The following is an 18,312-nucleotide window of genomic DNA, read 5'->3' on the forward strand; positions in this document are numbered from 1 at the left end:
GGTGTGAGCTGTGCCGCAACACGACGCCGCTCCACGTTCGCCTGGCCGAAATGCCACCAGGGACCTCGCAACCTAACGATCCACAATCTACCCTTCCTCCCCACGGGCTTCGTCTACGCGTGATGCAGATAAAGAACCCGAGCTAGTCCTGTGGAGAACTGCTCACCAGCATCATCTGCTGCCCTGCACTCAACCAGGGCGACTACGTCCATCAAAAACGCCCTGTTCCAGATGCCCTGTCCTGCAGCCCCGCAGCCGGAGCAACGCATGGCAGCGACGTCCTGCACTGCTGCCCATCCCGCACTGCTCCCCATCCCAGCCCAGCACTCACCGACCCCATCCCGCACTGCTCCCCATCCCAGCACTCACCGACCCCATCCCGCACTGCTCCCCACCCCATCCCAGCACTCACCGACCCCATCCCGCACTGCTCCCCACCCCATCCCAGCACTCACCGACCCCATCCCGCACTGCTCCCCATCCCATCCCAGCACTCACCGACCCCATCCCGCACTGCTCCCCATCCCAGCACTCACCGACCCCATCCCGCACTGCTCCCCAGCCCATCCCAGCACTCACCGACCCCATCCCGCACTGCTCCCCACCCCAGCACTCACCGACCCCATCCCGCACTGCTCCCCATCCCAGCCCAGCACTCACCGACCCCATCCCGCACTGCTCCCCATCCCAGCACTCACCGACCCCATCCCGCACTGCTCCCCACCCCATCCCAGCACTCACCGACCCCATCCCGCACTGCTCCCCACCCCATCCCAGCACTCACCGACCCCATCCCGCACTGCTCCCCATCCCATCCCAGCACTCACCGACCCCATCCCGCACTGCTCCCCATCCCAGCACTCACCGACCCCATCCCGCACTGCTCCCCAGCCCATCCCAGCACTCACCGACCCCATCCCGCACTGCTCCCCACCCCAGCACTCACCGACCCCATCCCGCACTGCTCCCCATCCCAGCCCAGCACTCACCGACCCCATCCCGCACTGCTCCCCATCCCATCCCAGCACTCACCGACCCCATCCCGCACTGCTCCCCAGCCCATCCCAGCACTCACCGACCCCATCCCGCACTGCTCCCCATCCCATCCCAGCACTCACCGACCCCATCCCGCACTGCTCCCCATCCCAGCCCAGCACTCACCGACCCCATCCCGCACTGCTCCCCATCCCAGCCCAGCACTCACCGACCCCATCCCGCACTGCTCCCCACCCCATCCCAGCACTCACCGACCCCATCCCGCACTGCTCCCCATCCCATCCCAGCACTCACCGACCCCATCCCGCACTGCTCCCCAGCCCAGCCCAGCACTCACTGACCCCATCCCGCACTGCTCCCCATCCCATCCCAGCACTCACCGACCCCATCCCGCACTGCTCCCCATCCCAGCCCAGCACTCACCGACCCCATCCCGCACTGCTCCCCACCCCATCCCAGCACTCACCGACCCCATCCCGCACTGCTCCCCATCCCAGCACTCACCGACCCCATCCCGCACTGCTCCCCATCCCAGCCCAGCACTCACCGACCCCATCCCGCACTGCTCCCCATCCCAGCACTCACCGACCCCATCCCGCACTGCTCCCCATCCCAGCACTCACCGACCCCATCCTGCACTGCTCCCCATCCCATCCCAGCACTCACCGACCCCATCCCGCACTGCTCCCCAGCCCAGCACTCACCGACCCCATCCCGCACTGCTCCCCATCCCAGCACTCACCGACCCCATCCCGCACTGCTCCCCACCCCAGCACTCACTGACCCCATCCCGCACTGCTCCCCACCCCAGCACTCACCGACCCCATCCCGCACTGCTCCCCATCCCATCCCAGCACTCACCGACCCCATCCCGCACTGCTCCCCATCCCATCCCAGCACTCACCGACCCCATCCCGCACTGCTCCCCAGCCCAGCACTCACCGACCCCATCCCGCACTGCTCCCCATCCCAGCACTCACCGACCCCATCCCGCACTGCTCCCCAGCCCAGCACTCACCGACCCCATCCCGCACTGCTCCCCAGCCCAGCACTCACCGACCCCATCCCGCACTGCTCCCCATCCCATCCCAGCACTCACCGACCCCATCCCGCACTGCTCCCCAGCCCAGCACTCACCGACCCCATCCCGCACTGCTCCCCATCCCATCCCAGCACTCACCGACCCCATCCCGCACTGCTCCCCACCCCATCCCAGCACTCACCGACCCCATCCCGCACTGCTCCCCAGCCCAGCACTCACCGACCCCATCCCGCACTGCTCCCCATCCCAGCACTCACCGACCCCATCCCGCACTGCTCCCCATCCCATCCCAGCACTCACCGACCCCATCCCGCACTGCTCCCCATCCCAGCACTCACTGACCCCATCCCGCACTGCTCCCCAGCCCAGCACTCACCGACCCCATCCCGCACTGCTCCCCATCCCATCCCAGCACTCACCGACCCCATCCCGCACTGCTCCCCATCCCATCCCAGCACTCACCGACCCCATCCCGCACTGCTCCCCACCCCAGCCCAGCACTCACCGACCCCATCCCGCACTGCTCCCCATCCCAGCCCAGCACTCACCGACCCCATCCCGCACTGCTCCCCATCCCAGCACTCACCGACCCCATCCCGCACTGCTCCCCATCCCATCCCAGCACTCACCGACCCCATCCCGCACTGCTCCCCATCCCAGCACTCACCGACCCCATCCCGCACTGCTCCCCATCCCATCCCAGCACTCACCGACCCCATCCCGCACTGCTCCCCATCCCAGCACTCACCGACCCCATCCCGCACTGCTCCCCATCCCATCCCAGCACTCACCGACCCCATCCCGCACTGCTCCCCATCCCATCCCAGCACTCACCGACCCCATCCCGCACTGCTCCCCATCCCATCCCAGCACTCACCGACCCCATCCCGCACTGCTCCCCATCCCATCCCAGCACTCACCGACCCCATCCCGCACTGCTCCCCATCCCATCCCAGCACTCACCGACCCCATCCCACACTGCTCCCCATCCCATCCCAGCACTCACCGACCCCATCCCGCACTGCTCCCCATCCCAGCACTCACCGACCCCATCCCGCACTGCTCCCCATCCCAGCACTCACCGACCCCATCCCGCACTGCTCCCCATCCCAGCACTCACCGACCCCATCCCGCACTGCTCCCCATCCCAGCACTCACCGACCCCATCCCGCACTGCTCCCCACCCCAGCACTCACCGACCCCATCCCGCACTGCTCCCCATCCCATCCCAGCACTCACCGACCCCATCCCGCACTGCTCCCCATCCCATCCCAGCACTCACCGACCCCATCCCGCACTGCTCCCCATCCCATCCCAGCACTCACCGACCCCATCCCGCACTGCTCCCCATCCCAGCACTCACCGACCCCATCCCGCACTGCTCCCCATCCCAGCACTCACCGACCCCATCCCGCACTGCTCCCCATCCCATCCCAGCACTCACCGACCCCATCCCGCACTGCTCCCCATCCCAGCACTCACCGACCCCATCCCGCACTGCTCCCCATCCCAGCCCAGCACTCACCGACCCCATCCCGCACTGCTCCCCATCCCAGCACTCACCGACCCCATCCCGCACTGCTCCCCACCCCATCCCAGCACTCACCGACCCCATCCCGCACTGCTCCCCATCCCATCCCAGCACTCACCGACCCCATCCCGCACTGCTCCCCATCCCAGCCCAGCACTCACCGACCCCATCCCGCACTGCTCCCCACCCCATCCCAGCACTCACCGACCCCATCCCGCACTGCTCCCCAGCCCAGCCCAGCACTCACCGACCCCATCCCGCACTGCTCCCCATCCCATCCCAGCACTCACCGACCCCATCCCGCACTGCTCCCCATCCCAGCACTCACCGACCCCATCCCGCACTGCTCCCCAGCCCAGCACTCACCGACCCCATCCCGCACTGCTCCCCATCCCAGCACTCACCGACCCCATCCCGCACTGCTCCCCATCCCAGCCCAGCACTCACCGACCCCATCCCGCACTGCTCCCCATCCCAGCCCAGCACTCACCGACCCCATCCCGCACTGCTCCCCATCCCATCCCAGCACTCACCGACCCCATCCCGCACTGCTCCCCATCCCAGCACTCACCGACCCCATCCCGCACTGCTCCCCAGCCCAGCACTCACCGACCCCATCCCGCACTGCTCCCCATCCCATCCCAGCACTCACCGACCCCATCCCGCACTGCTCCCCATCCCAGCCCAGCACTCACCGACCCCATCCCGCACTGCTCCCCATCCCAGCACTCACCGACCCCATCCCGCACTGCTCCCCATCCCATCCCAGCACTCACCGACCCCATCCCGCACTGCTCCCCATCCCATCCCAGCACTCACCGACCCCATCCCGCACTGCTCCCCAGCCCAGCACTCACCGACCCCATCCCGCACTGCTCCCCATCCCAGCCCAGCACTCACCGACCCCATCCCGCACTGCTCCCCATCCCAGCACTCACCGACCCCATCCCGCACTGCTCCCCATCCCAGCACTCACCGACCCCATCCCGCACTGCTCCCCACCCCATCCCAGCACTCACCGACCCCATCCCGCACTGCTCCCCATCCCATCCCAGCACTCACCGACCCCATCCCGCACTGCTCCCCATCCCAGCACTCACCGACCCCATCCCGCACTGCTCCCCATCCCATCCCAGCACTCACCGACCCCATCCCGCACTGCTCCCCATCCCAGCACTCACCGACCCCATCCCGCACTGCTCCCCATCCCAGCACTCACCGACCCCATCCCGCACTGCTCCCCATCCCATCCCAGCACTCACCGACCCCATCCCGCACTGCTCCCCATCCCATCCCAGCACTCACCGACCCCATCCCGCACTGCTCCCCACCCCATCCCAGCACTCACCGACCCCATCCCGCACTGCTCCCCATCCCATCCCAGCACTCACCGACCCCATCCCGCACTGCTCCCCATCCCATCCCAGCACTCACCGACCCCATCCCGCACTGCTCCCCATCCCATCCCAGCACTCACCAACCCCATCCCGCACTGCTCCCCATCCCATCCCAGCACTCACCGACCCCATCCCGCACTGCTCCCCATCCCATCCCAGCACTCACCGACCCCATCCCGCACTGCTCCCCATCCCATCCCAGCACTCACCGACCCCATCCCGCACTGCTCCCCAGCCCATCCCAGCACTCACCGACCCCATCCCGCACTGCTCCCCATCCCAGCACTCACCGACCCCATCCCGCACTGCTCCCCATCCCATCCCAGCACTCACCGACCCCATCCCGCACTGCTCCCCATCCCATCCCAGCACTCACCGACCCCATCCCGCACTGCTCCCCATCCCAGCACTCACCGACCCCATCCCGCACTGCTCACCATCCCAGCCCAGCACTCACCGACCCCATCCCGCACTGCTCCCCAGCCCAGCACTCACCGACCCCATCCCGCACTGCTCCCCATCCCATCCCAGCACTCACCGACCCCATCCCGCACTGCTCCCCATCCCATCCCAGCACTCACCGACCCCATCCCGCACTGCTCCCCATCCCATCCCAGCACTCACCGACCCCATCCCGCACTGCTCCCCATCCCAGCACTCACCGACCCCATCCCGCACTGCTCCCCATCCCATCCCAGCACTCACCGACTCCATCCCGCACTGCTCCCCATCCCAGCACTCACCGACCCCATCCCGCACTGCTCCCCAGCCCAGCCCAGCACTCACCGACCCCATCCCGCACTGCTCCCCATCCCAGCACTCACCGACCCCATCCCGCACTGCTCCCCATCCCAGCACTCACCGACCCCATCCCGCACTGCTCCCCATCCCAGCACTCACCGACCCCATCCCGCACTGCTCCCCATCCCATCCCAGCACTCACCGACCCCATCCCGCACTGCTCCCCATCCCATCCCAGCACTCACCGACCCCATCCCAGCACTCACCGACCCCATCCCGCACTGCTCCCCATCCCAGCCCAGCACTCACCGACCCCATCCCAGCACTCACCGACCCCATCCCAGCACTCACCGACCCCATCCCGCACTGCTCCCCATCCCATCCCAGCACTCACCGACCCCATCCCGCACTGCTCCCCATCCCAGCACTCACCGACCCCATCCCGCACTGCTCCCCATCCCAGCACCCACGGATCCCGTCCCAGCACTCACCGATCCCGTCGGGAATGCTCTCCAGCAGGTTCTGGGACAGCAGCAGGTCCGTCAGCGCCACCAGCCCGCTCACCTCGCTGGGCAGCTGCTCCAGCTTGTTCTCCGACACGTCCAGGCAGACCAAGCGGCGGAGATTGCCCAGCTCCTGCCCGGGAAAGGAGACGCTGAGCTCGCGGAGGGGCGCGGGACGGGAGCAGAGCGGTGACCCCATGCCGAACAGGTACTCACCGCGGGCAGGGCCGAGAGCTGGTTGCGGTCCAACCAAAGCTCACGCAGGTTCGGTAACGCTCCCAGAGTGTCCGGCTGTAACGGAGCGGGACAGTGACAGCGTCAGTCCCTTCCATGGGGAAACCGCCCTAGGATGCTACAAATCCCCTCTGCTGAGCTAGAGTGTCACTAGAACCATTCACCACGCGGTTTCCGAGGCTGACGTGGTGCTGGGCCACAGCACAGCAGCGTGTGTGTTCGGAAATGTGGGGAGCAGCTCCCCGGCTTCAGAAGGTCCCAGCAGGAAACACGGAGCCAAGAGCAGGGGCTGCGTGGGAGCAGGCGAGACCAGAACTAAACGGGGCTTTGGAAATTCTGCCCCACGGAAGAAACGAGCCCTTCTCCTCTTCCTCCTCGCAGACACGAAACCACATTGGGACAGCCCTGGCCAACCCGACGTGACGCGGCAGCACCATCGGCAGCGGCAGAGGCGTTACAGCGCCACTCCCAACGCTCCAAACTGGAGTCAACCCCTGCCAACCCAGCCCCATGGCAGCTGCCGGGCTCCGCACAGAAAGCTGCACGAGCTGCTGCTTTGCCTCCCCATTTAGGTGGCTTTCTGCCAAAACGCATTCCAGAACACTGAGAGCAGGACCCAGTAACAGCTCAGTCCATAGCGGCAAAATCAAAGAGCATCACCGGACGCCCCCGAACGCCAGGACACGCTGAATCTCGAGGCTGTGCACCGGCTCTCGGCGTGTTGGTCCATGCAAACCCCCGTGCGGGGGCACAGCCCCAGCCCGGATCACTGCCAGAACTCGGCACGGCTCCGCACCGCCCGGCGCAGCAACCTGACGGAGCGGGGAAAGGCGCAGAGCTGGCAGAGCAAAGCAACAGCAGGGCAGCGCAACACGAAGAGCCGAAGCGCCGAAGGGCCGAGCAGGCGGCTGGAGAGCAAGAACCAGCACCCGGAGCACGGCGCTTAAAGAGCAGAGCAAGCTGCGCAGCGGGAACAGAACGCACGGGCCAGCGCGGGAAGGGAACGTTACGCTGGGAACAATAACCAGGCCATGGTGGGCGGGTCAGAACCCGCCCAAACAAGCAGCGTCTATTTCTTTGCATTTCAGATGAAAACCCACTTGTTCCACACAGGCACAGGGTTCCGGCCCAACCGCCCTCCCGCGTTCCCTCACCTACCAGCACTTCCAGGTCATTGCCACCGAGATCCAGCTGCTCTAACTTGACGAGGAAGGAGAGTGAACTGCAGGATCCGGGGAGCAGAGAGGGGAAGGGAGGGGATGAAAGAACGAACAGAGGTTAGCACCTGGGATGCACATCTCACCGTCCCGCGGCTCTGAACACCCCCCGTCCTCCCGCAGCCCCCCGGGCTGGCGCCCTTCCCATCCCAGGCCGCGCCGACGGGCGCCCGCGGCACCGGCAGCCCCGGAGCCGCTGGTCTCCCCGCTCCCAGCCCGTCACCAACCCGCCTTCTCCCCCCACGAAACCCTCTCCGAGCAAACCCGTGCCAAGGGACACGCGCAGCTGAAGATCCTGCACCGTCTGCAGCGAACTGGGGCCCGGGCACAGCCCAGCGGGAGCAGGGGAGCCGGCGGGTGACAGCGACACCGGGGCACAGCCCAGCGGGAGCAGGGGAGCCGGCAGGTGACAGCGACACCGGGGCACAGCCCAGCGGGAGCAGGGGAGCCGGCGGGTGACAGCGAGACCGGGGCACAGCCCAGCGGGAGCAGGGGAGCCGGCGGGTGACAGCGACACCGGGGCACAGCCCAGCGGGAGCAGGGGAGCTGGCGGGTGACAGCGACACCGGGGCACAGCCCAGCGGGAGCAGGGGAGCCGGCGGGTGACAGTGAGACCAGGGCACAGCCCAGCGGGAGCAGGGGAGCCGGCGGGTGACAGTGAGACCAGGGCACAGCCCAGCGGGAGCAGGGGAGCCGGCGGGTGACAGCGAGACCGGGGCACAGCCCAGCGGGAGCAGGGGAGCCGGCGGGTGACAGCGAGGCCATCTGGGCACAGCCCAGCGGGAGCAGGGGAGCCGGCGGGTGACAGCGAGACCGGGGCACAGCCCAGCGGGAGCAGGGGAGCCGGCGGGTGACAGCGAGGCCCGGGCACAGCCCAGCGGGAGCAGGGGAGCCGGCGGGTGACAGCGAGGCCCGGGCACAGCCCAGCGGGAGCAGGGGAGCCGGCGGGTGACAGTGCGGCCGGGGCACAGCCCAACAGGAGCAGGGGAGCCGGCGGGTGACAGCGACACCGGGGCACAGCCCAGCGGGAGCAGGGGAGCCGGCGGGTGACAGCGACACCGGGGCACAGCCCAACAGGAGCAGGGGAGCCGGCGGGTGACAGCGAGGCCATCTGGGCACAGCCCAGCGGGAGCAGGGGAGCCGGCGGGTGACAGCGACACCGGGGCACAGCCCAGCGGGAGCAGGGGAGCCGGCGGGTGACAGCGAGACCGGGGCACAGCCCAACGGGAGCAGGGGAGCCGGCGGGTGACAGCGACACCGGGGCACAGCCCAGCGGGAGCAGGGGAGCCGGCGGGTGACAGCGAGGCCACCTGGGCACAGCCCAGCGGGAGCAGGGGAGCCGGCGGGTGACAGCGACACCGCCTGGGCACAGCCCAGCGGGAGCAGGGGAGCCAGCGGGTGACAGCGCGGCCGGGGCACAGCCCAGCGGGAGCAGGGGATCCGGCGGGTGACAGCGAGGCCGGGGCACAGCCCAGCGGGAGCAGGGGAGCCGGCGGGTGACAGCGAGACCGGGGCACAGCCCAGCGGGAGCAGGGGAGCCGGCGGGTGACAGCGAGGCCGGGGCACAGCCCAGCGGGAGCAGGGGAGCCGGCGGGTGACAAGGGACGTGGGGAGGCAGGGGGCAGAGCGGCGGGGAAGGGCAGGAGCCACACACGCAGCAGCCTCAACCCCCGAACGGGACGCCCATGCTGAAGGGAAAGGGAGAGACACACGGGCACGGTGTCTCAGAGAGGTCAGGACACACGGACACACGCCCACTGGGCCGAACGCTGCGAGGAGAACCAACGGGAACCAGCACCACCGCACCAGCGCCCCAGGGACGTGCCCTGAGCACCAACACACCGCGACCCGGTGACGCCACGGCCGGCAGCCCCGCGGAGCCAGGACTCGCCGTGCCCGCACAGCCGGTGCTGCCGTGCCCGCGGCTCGGTCACAGTGTCACAGTGTCACAGTATCACAGTATCACAGTATCACAGTATCACAGTATCACAGTCTGTTTGGGGTTGGAAGGGACCTCAGAAGCTCATCCAGTGCAACCCCCCCATGGAGCAGGAACACCCAGCTGAGGTTCCACAGGAAGGTGTCCAGGGGTTGGAATGTCTGCACAGAAGGAGACTCCACAACCCCCTGGGCAGCCTGTTCCAGGCTCTGCCACCCTCACCGGGAACAAGTTTCTTCTCAAATTTAAGTGGAACCTCTTGTGTTCCAGCTTGATCCCATTACCCCTTGTCCTATCATTGTTTGCCACCGAGAAGAGCCTGGCTCCGTCCTCGTGGCACTCACCCTTTATATATTTATAAACATTAATGAGGTCACCCCTCAGTCTCCTCTTCTCCAAACTAACGAGCCCCAGCTCCCTCAGCCTTTCCTCACACGGGAGATGCTCCACTCCCTTCAGCACCTTTGTTGCCCTGCGCTGGACTCTCTCCAGCAGTTCCCTGTCCTGCTGGAGCTGAGGGGCCACAACTGGACAGCTGGTGCACCCGCAGCTCCGGCCCACGGCCCTGCCGGGGCAGCCCACACAGATACGGGGGCCACACAGGAACCGCGAGTTTTCACCCGATGCAGTGGTGGATTTTGAGACACTGCATCAACTCCACCAAAGGTTTAGCAAGAGGATCATCAACGGATTCTGCTGTACAGCAGCTCTCACGACTGTACATCTGCCCTTTGACTCCTCTGGACAGTCAAGCGGCCTTAACTGTCCCCTCACACCTCCACAGCCTGAGCTCCAAACCCGGGCAAAGAGCCGCGGGATCCCCGTTGACACCAGGTCTCGCAAAGCGCCACAGTGCAGGGCACCCTCCGCCACCCCACGGGAGAGCAAGAGCCGCCCTCCCAAAGCACGGGCAAGCCGTGTGCCGGTGTGCCGCCGTGTGCCGGTGTGCCGCCGCGTGCCGCCGTGTGCCGCCGCGTGCCGCCGCGTGCCACCGTGTGCCGGTGTGCCGCCGTGTGCCGGTGTGCCGCCGCGTGCCGCCGTGTGCCGCCGTTCGGCACCAGCCCAGGAAACGGAACTTCCACAAGAAAAGGTCACTGCAAGATGATCTGTTCAGCAACTGAACAACAACAAAAATCAAAAGGACGCTGATGCACAATGCAGCTGCAAATTCACAGAACTGGAGCCCATCTACCCCCTGGGCTCCATAACCTTGACAACTGAAGGCACTTCGGTAAGTCATTCTGCTCTTTGGCAAGGTCTCCTGGAGCTGTTCAGGGCTGTTCTTGGGCACAATTTGCAACCAGGCTGAGCACAAGAGCTTCAGAGCTGGGCAGAGCAGCTGGCAGAACCACTGAACAAACAACGGTAGGACAAGGGGTAATGGCTTCAAACTGGAACACAGGAGGTTCCACTTAAACTTGAGAAGAAACTTCCTCTCAGTGAGGGTGACGGAGCCTGGAACAGGCTGCCCAGGGGGTTGTGGAGTCTCCTTCTGTGCAGACATTCCAACCCCTGGACACCTTCCTGTGGAACCTCAGCTGGGTGTTCCTGCTCCGGGGGGTTGCACTGGATGAGCTTTGAGGTCCCTTCCAATCCCTGACATTCCGTGATTCTATGAAGCATCTCTGGCCACTGGTTTCAGTCTCACATTTGACTGGCAGATCCGATGGAAATTGCCTCGGCCTTCAAGACCCTTCCTGTGCTCCCGGAAACCCCCCGTGACTGAGGAACGATGGAAAGCAGCGGGATGGCGCAGCAGAGCGGGTGTCAGGCCCCGGCCTGCCCTTCAGAGACACAGCGCAGGATGGCGAGCAGCCACCCGCACCCTGGGGTGGTGCACGAACCAGCAGGGAGACGAGTGAGCGCTCGAGCTCCCCGGGAACCGCGGGGCTGAATTCTCGGACCCCAGGTACCCGTTTCCCGGATGGTGAGGCCGTCGGGACCCCCGTAAGCCCGGCTCCGTCTATAGGTGTATCCCGGCGGGTACCTGCCTGCACAACCACGACTCACGCACAGGCAGCGGCGGGTCCAGCGCAGGACCCGGCCGCTCCGCCTGTTCCCAGCTGGCACGAGGAGCTTTGGCTCCCACGCTCTGCCGGTGGCTCACCCACGCGGGGCCGCCCCGGCCGCTCTCCGCTCGCCTCCCCGTGACAGGGTTTCCACGCTGACAGCTCCTGTGCAGAGAAGATCCCGCGCCTTTGGCCGCAGAGACAAGGCGGCAGCGCTGGTTTGAACGGTGCTGCTCTCTACGTGGGTGACACCCGCTGTGCAGCCCGGAGCTGCCCAGCGCAAACCCCTCCATCCTGCTCTGGAAGCGTCTGCTCCTCTGGGTGAGCGCCGACGCAGGCAGGTACAACCGATGTCACACCAGCCCAGAGGAAAACAACCATCAGGAAGAGTGTGTACTGGAGCCAAAGCAACGTCCCGCAGCGCGGGCGGCGCAGCCATCGCAGACGAGCCAGACCGACTGCTCTGAGTCTCCACGTCCCGCCTGGACCCTGCATCACTCCATTGCCCTTTTTCAACAAAGCAGGGCGGCAAGGGAAGAAAACACAGGTATTCAAACCGAACACTTGCGATGCACAGTGAGAGCAGCGTGGGAAGGTGACAGCCGCTCGCATTCACCGAGCAGCCTGTGCGGCCCCAGAACGCACTGCTGTTTAAAAACAGCCATAAGGAACCCCTTCCAACACGCTCAAAGAACACTGGGGTAGCAGGAGCTGGGTGGGTGGGTGGGCAGACAGCAAGCTGACAGAGCTAACGTAGGTAGGAAACTCACACAGCTTCCACGGGCTCCAAAGCAGCCATGAACGTACAGCCCCACTAGCTCTGCACAGCCCTGTACCCGACAGCCCCGGCGGTACCGGGCGGCTCCTGTCAGCGAGTCACCTCCAGCTCCTGTGTCAGCGAGTCACCTCCAGCTCCTGTCAGCGAGTCACCTCCAGCTCCTGTGTCAGTGAGTCACCTCCAGCTCCTGTCAGCGAGTCACCTCCAGCTCCTGTGTCAGCGAGTCACCTCCAGCCCGGGACACTCAACAGGCCCACCCGTGTCCCTGCCCGCTTGTTCCTCTGCTGCAGGACACCCAGCTGTCCCACCCCCACGAACCGCCGACCAGCACGACCCCACGGGACACCCGAGACAGCAGAGACGTCAGGCGCAAAATGAACCGTCAGCCGCGCTCTGCCGCTTCCAGATCGTGAACTTCGCTGCACGCAGAGCTCCTCTGCACCCGCACCCCTACGTCCTTCCCTCCTTTTCCATGATGTGCTCCAGCTCCCTGGGAAAAGCGTTCTCCTTCCTGAGGAGCCCGTCTGTTCCACATCAATCCTGCCACAGGCGCTGAGCACCGGCTCTGAACGCCCTTCCCTGCTCCCAACCCTGTGCCGTCCCCTCCCTCCGCACCCCGATCTACAGGAACCCCGCAAGACAGAGCTAATTAACACAACGGCCTGAGCCCTCCCAAACCAGTGCTAGAGCCCAAACTACAGACACACAGCCCCTGCGGAATCGTGGGAACGACCAGGCTGGAGAGTCCCGAAGACCCAGACGGACAGATGGACACACAGACGGACACTCACGTGGGGAGGGTCTTCAGCAGGTTCTCACGTAGCTCCAGAGTCACCAGGTTCGCCAAACTGCGGGAGAAAGAGGAGCGAGAAAGTCAGACTCACGGAACGTGGCTTCAGGGGCACGGGAAGGTGCTCGCGGCCCCCCCGGGACCAGCCCTGGGACCCGCACAAACGCACCCACCGGCACGGGAGCGTGGGCGCTTACACGGAGATAACAGGGAAGGTGCTCACAGCCCCCCCTGGGACCAGCCCTGGGACCCGCACAAACACACCCACCGGCACGGGAGCGTGGGCGCTTACACGGAGATAACAGGGAAGGTGCTCACAGCCCTCCCTGGGACCAGCCCTGGGACCCGCACAAACGCACCCACCGGCACGGGAGCGTGGGCGCTTACACGGAGATAACAGCGAAACAAAACCAACGAGGGTCCAACGGGACTTCTGGTGAAGGTGGCTGCTTGTTGCAAACCACGGGGAAATACCCTGTGCCCAAACCCAGGACAAGGAAACACGGGGTCGCACACAGAGCTGCCCCCAAAAAGATAAAATCCCTCGTGTAGGGAGCCAAATCCCATGGGGGCACCGCGCCCCACGGGGAAAGCCCCACGGGCTTTGCCTGGGACGTTCGCTGGCAGCATCAACCATTTCAACGCCACGGGACAGACGGCGCCTGTTTGCACAGGGGCAAACGGGCACCGTCAATGAGGAAAGCCAGGCTGAGGCCGGACGCAGCGCCGTCTGCGCCACAGACCAAGGAGAGGCGGCTGAGACCGGGAAAGGGACCTTTCAAAGAGCTTGTGTTTCAACAGCAATAACGCTGAGCGGCGCTCACGGTGAGTCCAGTACAGTGCAAGCTGTGACTGGGGCCGCACGGCCTCCCGTGTCACCAGCCCAACAGCATGGGGTCCCCACCCCAACGCCCCTCCCCGTCAGGAGGAACACGGTGTCCCCACCCCAATTCCTGCTCCCCGTTAGGAGCAACACGGTGTCCCCACCCCAATTCCTGCTCCCCGTGAGGAGGAACATGGTGTCCCCACCCCAATTCCTGCTCCCCGTTAGGAGCAACACGGTGTCCCCACCCCAATTCCTGCTCCCCGTGAGGAGGAACATGGTGTCCCCACCCCAATTCCTGCTCCCCATGAGGAGGAACATGGTGTCCCCACCCCAATTCCTGCTCCCCGTGAGGAGGAACATGGTGTCCCCACCCCAATTCCGGCCCCCTATTAGGAGGAACATGGTGTCCCCACCCCAATTCCTGCTCCCCGTTAGGAGGAACACGGTGTCCCCACCCCAATTCCTGCTCCCCGTTAGGAGGAACATGGTGTCCCCACCCCAAACCATCCCCGTTAGGAGGAACACGGTGTCCCCACCCCAATTCCTGCTCCCCGTGAGGAGGAACATGGTGTCCCCACCCCAATTCCTGCTCCCCATGAGGAGGAACATGGTGTCCCCACCCCAATTCCTGCTCCCCATGAGGAGGAACATGGTGTCCCCACCCCAATTCCTGCTCCCCGTGAGGAGGAACATGGTGTCCCCACCCCAATTCCTGCTCCCCGTGAGGAGGAACACGGTGTCCCCACCCCAATTCCTGCTCCCCGTTAGGAGGAACATGGTGTCCCCACCCCAATTCCTGCTCCCTATTAGGAGGAACATGGTGTCCCCACCCCAATTCCTGCTCCCCATGAGGAGGAACATGGTGTCCCCACCCCAATTCCTGCTCCCCGTTAGGAGGAACACGGTGTCCCCACCCCAATTCCTGCTCCCCGTGAGGAGGAACACGGTGTCTCCACCCCAAACCGTCCCCGTTAGGAGCCACACGGGCACACTCACTTCCCGATGTCATTGGGGAGGCTCTGCAGGGACACATCGTTCAAGGCCAAATGGCCCAGGCTCCGAAGCTGCGTGAAGCCTTCTGGGAGCCTGCGAAAGCGAGACAGAACACAACACAACACCGTTAACTCTGTGCACAAAACAACCCCAAATTCCCCACTGAATCCCCCAAGCCAGCCCCATCCCAGCCGGGATCAACACGTGAAAGGGACGGGCAGGACCCAGCGCTGGCTCCGGATCCAGGACGTGCCCCGGTCCAGGACACCGTCCGTGGCACCGGCGCCTCCGCGCGGCCAGGGGAGCTCACCGGGCTCTGCGGGACTGGGGCACAGCGCCCAGACCACGCCACGGCGTGTGACCGTTTGAACGTGGAAGCACCGAGGGCTACCAAGGAACCCAAATGGCCATCGGATGGACGCGTGCAGGTGGCAGCGCAGCATTCCGAGACCCAGCAGCGCCACGACCACGGCCCCGCGGCGCAACAGAGCAGGGACGGGCTCGAGAGCAGGGGAAATCCTTCGCCGCTCACAGGCAGCTCCGCCGCCCCGCTGCCCACACGTGCATCTGGCAGGTCTGGGCCACAGAACGGCTCTGACAAGTAACTTCTGGCACAGAAGCGCCGCTCCCTGCTGCGCTCAGGGGTGCCCGCCCGCTGGAACGCTGTCCCGTCGGGCAGCGCCCGGCGCCGCAGGAGGGAGCAGTCACAGCTATTTAGACGGCGACTGGGGCAGCGCGGGCCCAGGGGCACAAGGGCTGTGGGCCGGGGTCAGGCTGGCACCGGACAGCACGGCTCCCCGGGCACGGGACACACTGCGCTCCCACAACGTCCCGGTCAAGAGCTGGACAGACTGAGAACTGAGAGAACAGGCAGAGAGCCCATTCTGACACAGCTCTGGGCACCGAGATACCGGGGAAAGCCACCAAACACCCAGCTCAAGCACTGCCACCCTCAGTCATGGAGCACACAGGGAGCAAAAGGGACGGACAGGGAGGCAGAGAGGACGGACAGGGAGGCAGAGAGGACGGACAGGGGAGCAGAGAGGACGGACAGGGAGGCAGAGAGGACGGACAGGGAGCAGAGAGGACGGACAGGGGGGCAGAGAGGACAGACAGCGGGGCAGAGAGGACGGACAGCGGGCAGAGAGGACGGACAGGGAGACAGAGAGGACGGACAGGGAGACAGAGAGGACGGACAGCGGGCAGAGAGGACGGACAGCGGGCAGAGAGGACGGACAGCGGGCAGAGAGGACGGAGAGGGAGCACCGGACAGTGTCAGGCCTTGCTCTGCTCCTCTGCAGTACGACTCCACGTCCCCTCTGGTTCGTGCACCGGGGTGAAGGGGTGAGGAGGGATAGCACCGTTATTCCAAGAGGACAGGAGTCCTGGCTGCTCACGCCGGTGGCACTGGGACGACCAAAGCTCAGCAGCCCGAGGCTCCGGCCCCGCAGAGGGGCAGCACTGAGCTCCCTGCGGTGCCGTCTGCCGGGAGCGCGGCCAGGCGCCGCGGCTCTGGGCAGGGGCAGCGAGCGCAGGCCTGACCAGGGGGACGAGGACGCGATGGAGAGGACGAGGAGCGCAGCCTTCCTCCCCAGCCCGGCCAGAGGGCTGCACAGGCCTTCCTACCTGGAGAGAGGATTCCCACTGAAGTCTGCGATTTCCAGCGACTTGCAGAATTTGATGCTTTCAGGAATCTCTGGAATGTCTGGAAAAAAATATGTGAAAGAAAAAAAGAAGCGTGAGAAGAGCCTGTCACGGAAAGCAGGACAGCGGGTACTGGTGACAGCCTAAGACACAGCAACACAACCACGCTTCCCAGCTCAGGACCCACGAGAGGGTCTGCAGCACCGCGAGAGGGCTCGGCCCGTTCCCGAGCAGGCGCAGGACAGCCCGCCGCGGGGGCGAGCTCTGGCACGGGCTCTGGCCTTACCGTTGCGAGAGATGTCCAGCTCCACCAGCTGCATGAAGTTGGCCACCTCGGGGGGAAGCCTCTGGATCTCATTGTCGCTCAGGCCCAGCTTGCGCAGGTTCAGGAGCCTGAAGAACGGCTGCGACAGGAGAGCAACGGGGTCAGCGCAGCGCCGCGGGGAACCCCAGCGCCTGCCCTGGGACAGGGCCGCCCCAGCACCCCCTCCTGCTGACGTCCTCAAAGGGACGCACAGGCCAGAACCTCCATTGACGTCTACACGAGATGAGACTGAAAGGACAAAGGCGTTAATCAGGGACACGGAGCTGGCGCAGGGTCTGGAGATGGAGCCGTGTGAGCAGCGGCTGCAGCCCCTGGGTTTGCTCAGCTGGAGCAGAGCAGCCTGAGGGCAGAGCCCATGGGCTGCAGGTTCCTCAGCAGGAGCAGGAGGGGCAGGGTGAGCTCTGCTCTGTGACAGTGACAGAGCCCAGGGAACGGCAGCAGATGTGCCGGGGGCAGTGGGACATGGGGAAAAGGTTCTTCCCCAGAGGGGCTGGACACTGAACAGGCTCCCAGGGAGGGGTCACGGCCCAGCCTGACAGTGTTCAAGGAGAGACCGGACACCGTCCTCAGACACACGGGGTGACCTGTGGGGTGTCCTGGGCAGGGACAGGAGCTGGAACCCGTGATCCTGTGGGTCCCTCCAGCTCAGGACACCCTGTGATTCTATGAATTACTTCAGCTTGATGATTCATTTAACATCTGTTACCCAGCGCTCTTCTCCCTCCCTTGTAGGACACCAAGCAGACATTCTCGGTTTCCCGAGACAACGGTTCACCCCAGGCACCCAAGGAGCGTGGCGAGCAGCCCGCCGGCAGACACGCAGCGCCCGAGCCCGGTCAGAGGCGCCCGCACGGGAGAACGCGAGGGACCTGCGACCGGAGCCCCGTCCCTGCGGTCACACTGCGGCACAGCACGTTTGTCCGGACACCAGCGACGGGCCCTGCACCCACAGGGACACTGCGCCACCGTGCTGGAAAGGAGCAGCACGGCTGCGGGGCCCGAGCGACAGAGCTGGAGGGGCAAAGACAGTTCCAGAAACGCCACAGTCACGGCGACGTGGACTGAAGTGACCCCAGGAGTCTGCTGCTCTAACAGCACCCAAGCTCTTCACACCTGCTCTTGTCCTCAGAAGTCACTTATATTTGCTATAAATGGTAAATTACAAGATTCATCAATGGTACTCTACACCAACAGCCTCTTGGTAAGTTTACCAAACACAACATACTATAATTACCAACCGGACAAATCGTGCAGCTGCTTCTCAGCGCGGGGCGCTGGGCAGGATGGACAGCAGGACTGTGGCGTTTGCCGCGTGTCGGGGACGGTGTGAACAACGCCCGAACGACA

At 65.5% G+C, this 18,312-nt stretch overlaps 1 protein-coding gene across 18 annotated transcripts in view; it reads right to left on the reverse strand.

The window, feature by feature from the left end:
- The window catches only part of SCRIB (scribble planar cell polarity protein), a 141,581-nt gene that overhangs the window by 99,545 nt on the left and 23,724 nt on the right, over window positions 1–18,312 (reverse strand). For all 18 annotated transcript variants that reach the window (XM_082046716.1, XM_082046706.1, XM_082046707.1 and 15 more), the window contains exons 2-8: window positions 16,927–17,044; window positions 16,623–16,701; window positions 15,000–15,089; window positions 13,179–13,235; window positions 7,603–7,666; window positions 6,427–6,501; window positions 6,199–6,343 (exon numbers count right to left, since the gene is read on the reverse strand). In XM_082046716.1, the coding sequence (XP_081902842.1) occupies window positions 6,199–6,343; window positions 6,427–6,501; window positions 7,603–7,666; window positions 13,179–13,235; window positions 15,000–15,089; window positions 16,623–16,701; window positions 16,927–17,044 (628 nt within the window). The remainder of the gene's footprint in view (window positions 1–6,198; window positions 6,344–6,426; window positions 6,502–7,602; window positions 7,667–13,178; window positions 13,236–14,999; window positions 15,090–16,622; window positions 16,702–16,926; window positions 17,045–18,312) is intronic.

Source organism: Streptopelia decaocto (assembly GCF_964273445.1).
Source record: "Streptopelia decaocto genome assembly, chromosome: 2".
Taxonomy (NCBI): Eukaryota; Metazoa; Chordata; class Aves; order Columbiformes; family Columbidae; genus Streptopelia; species Streptopelia decaocto.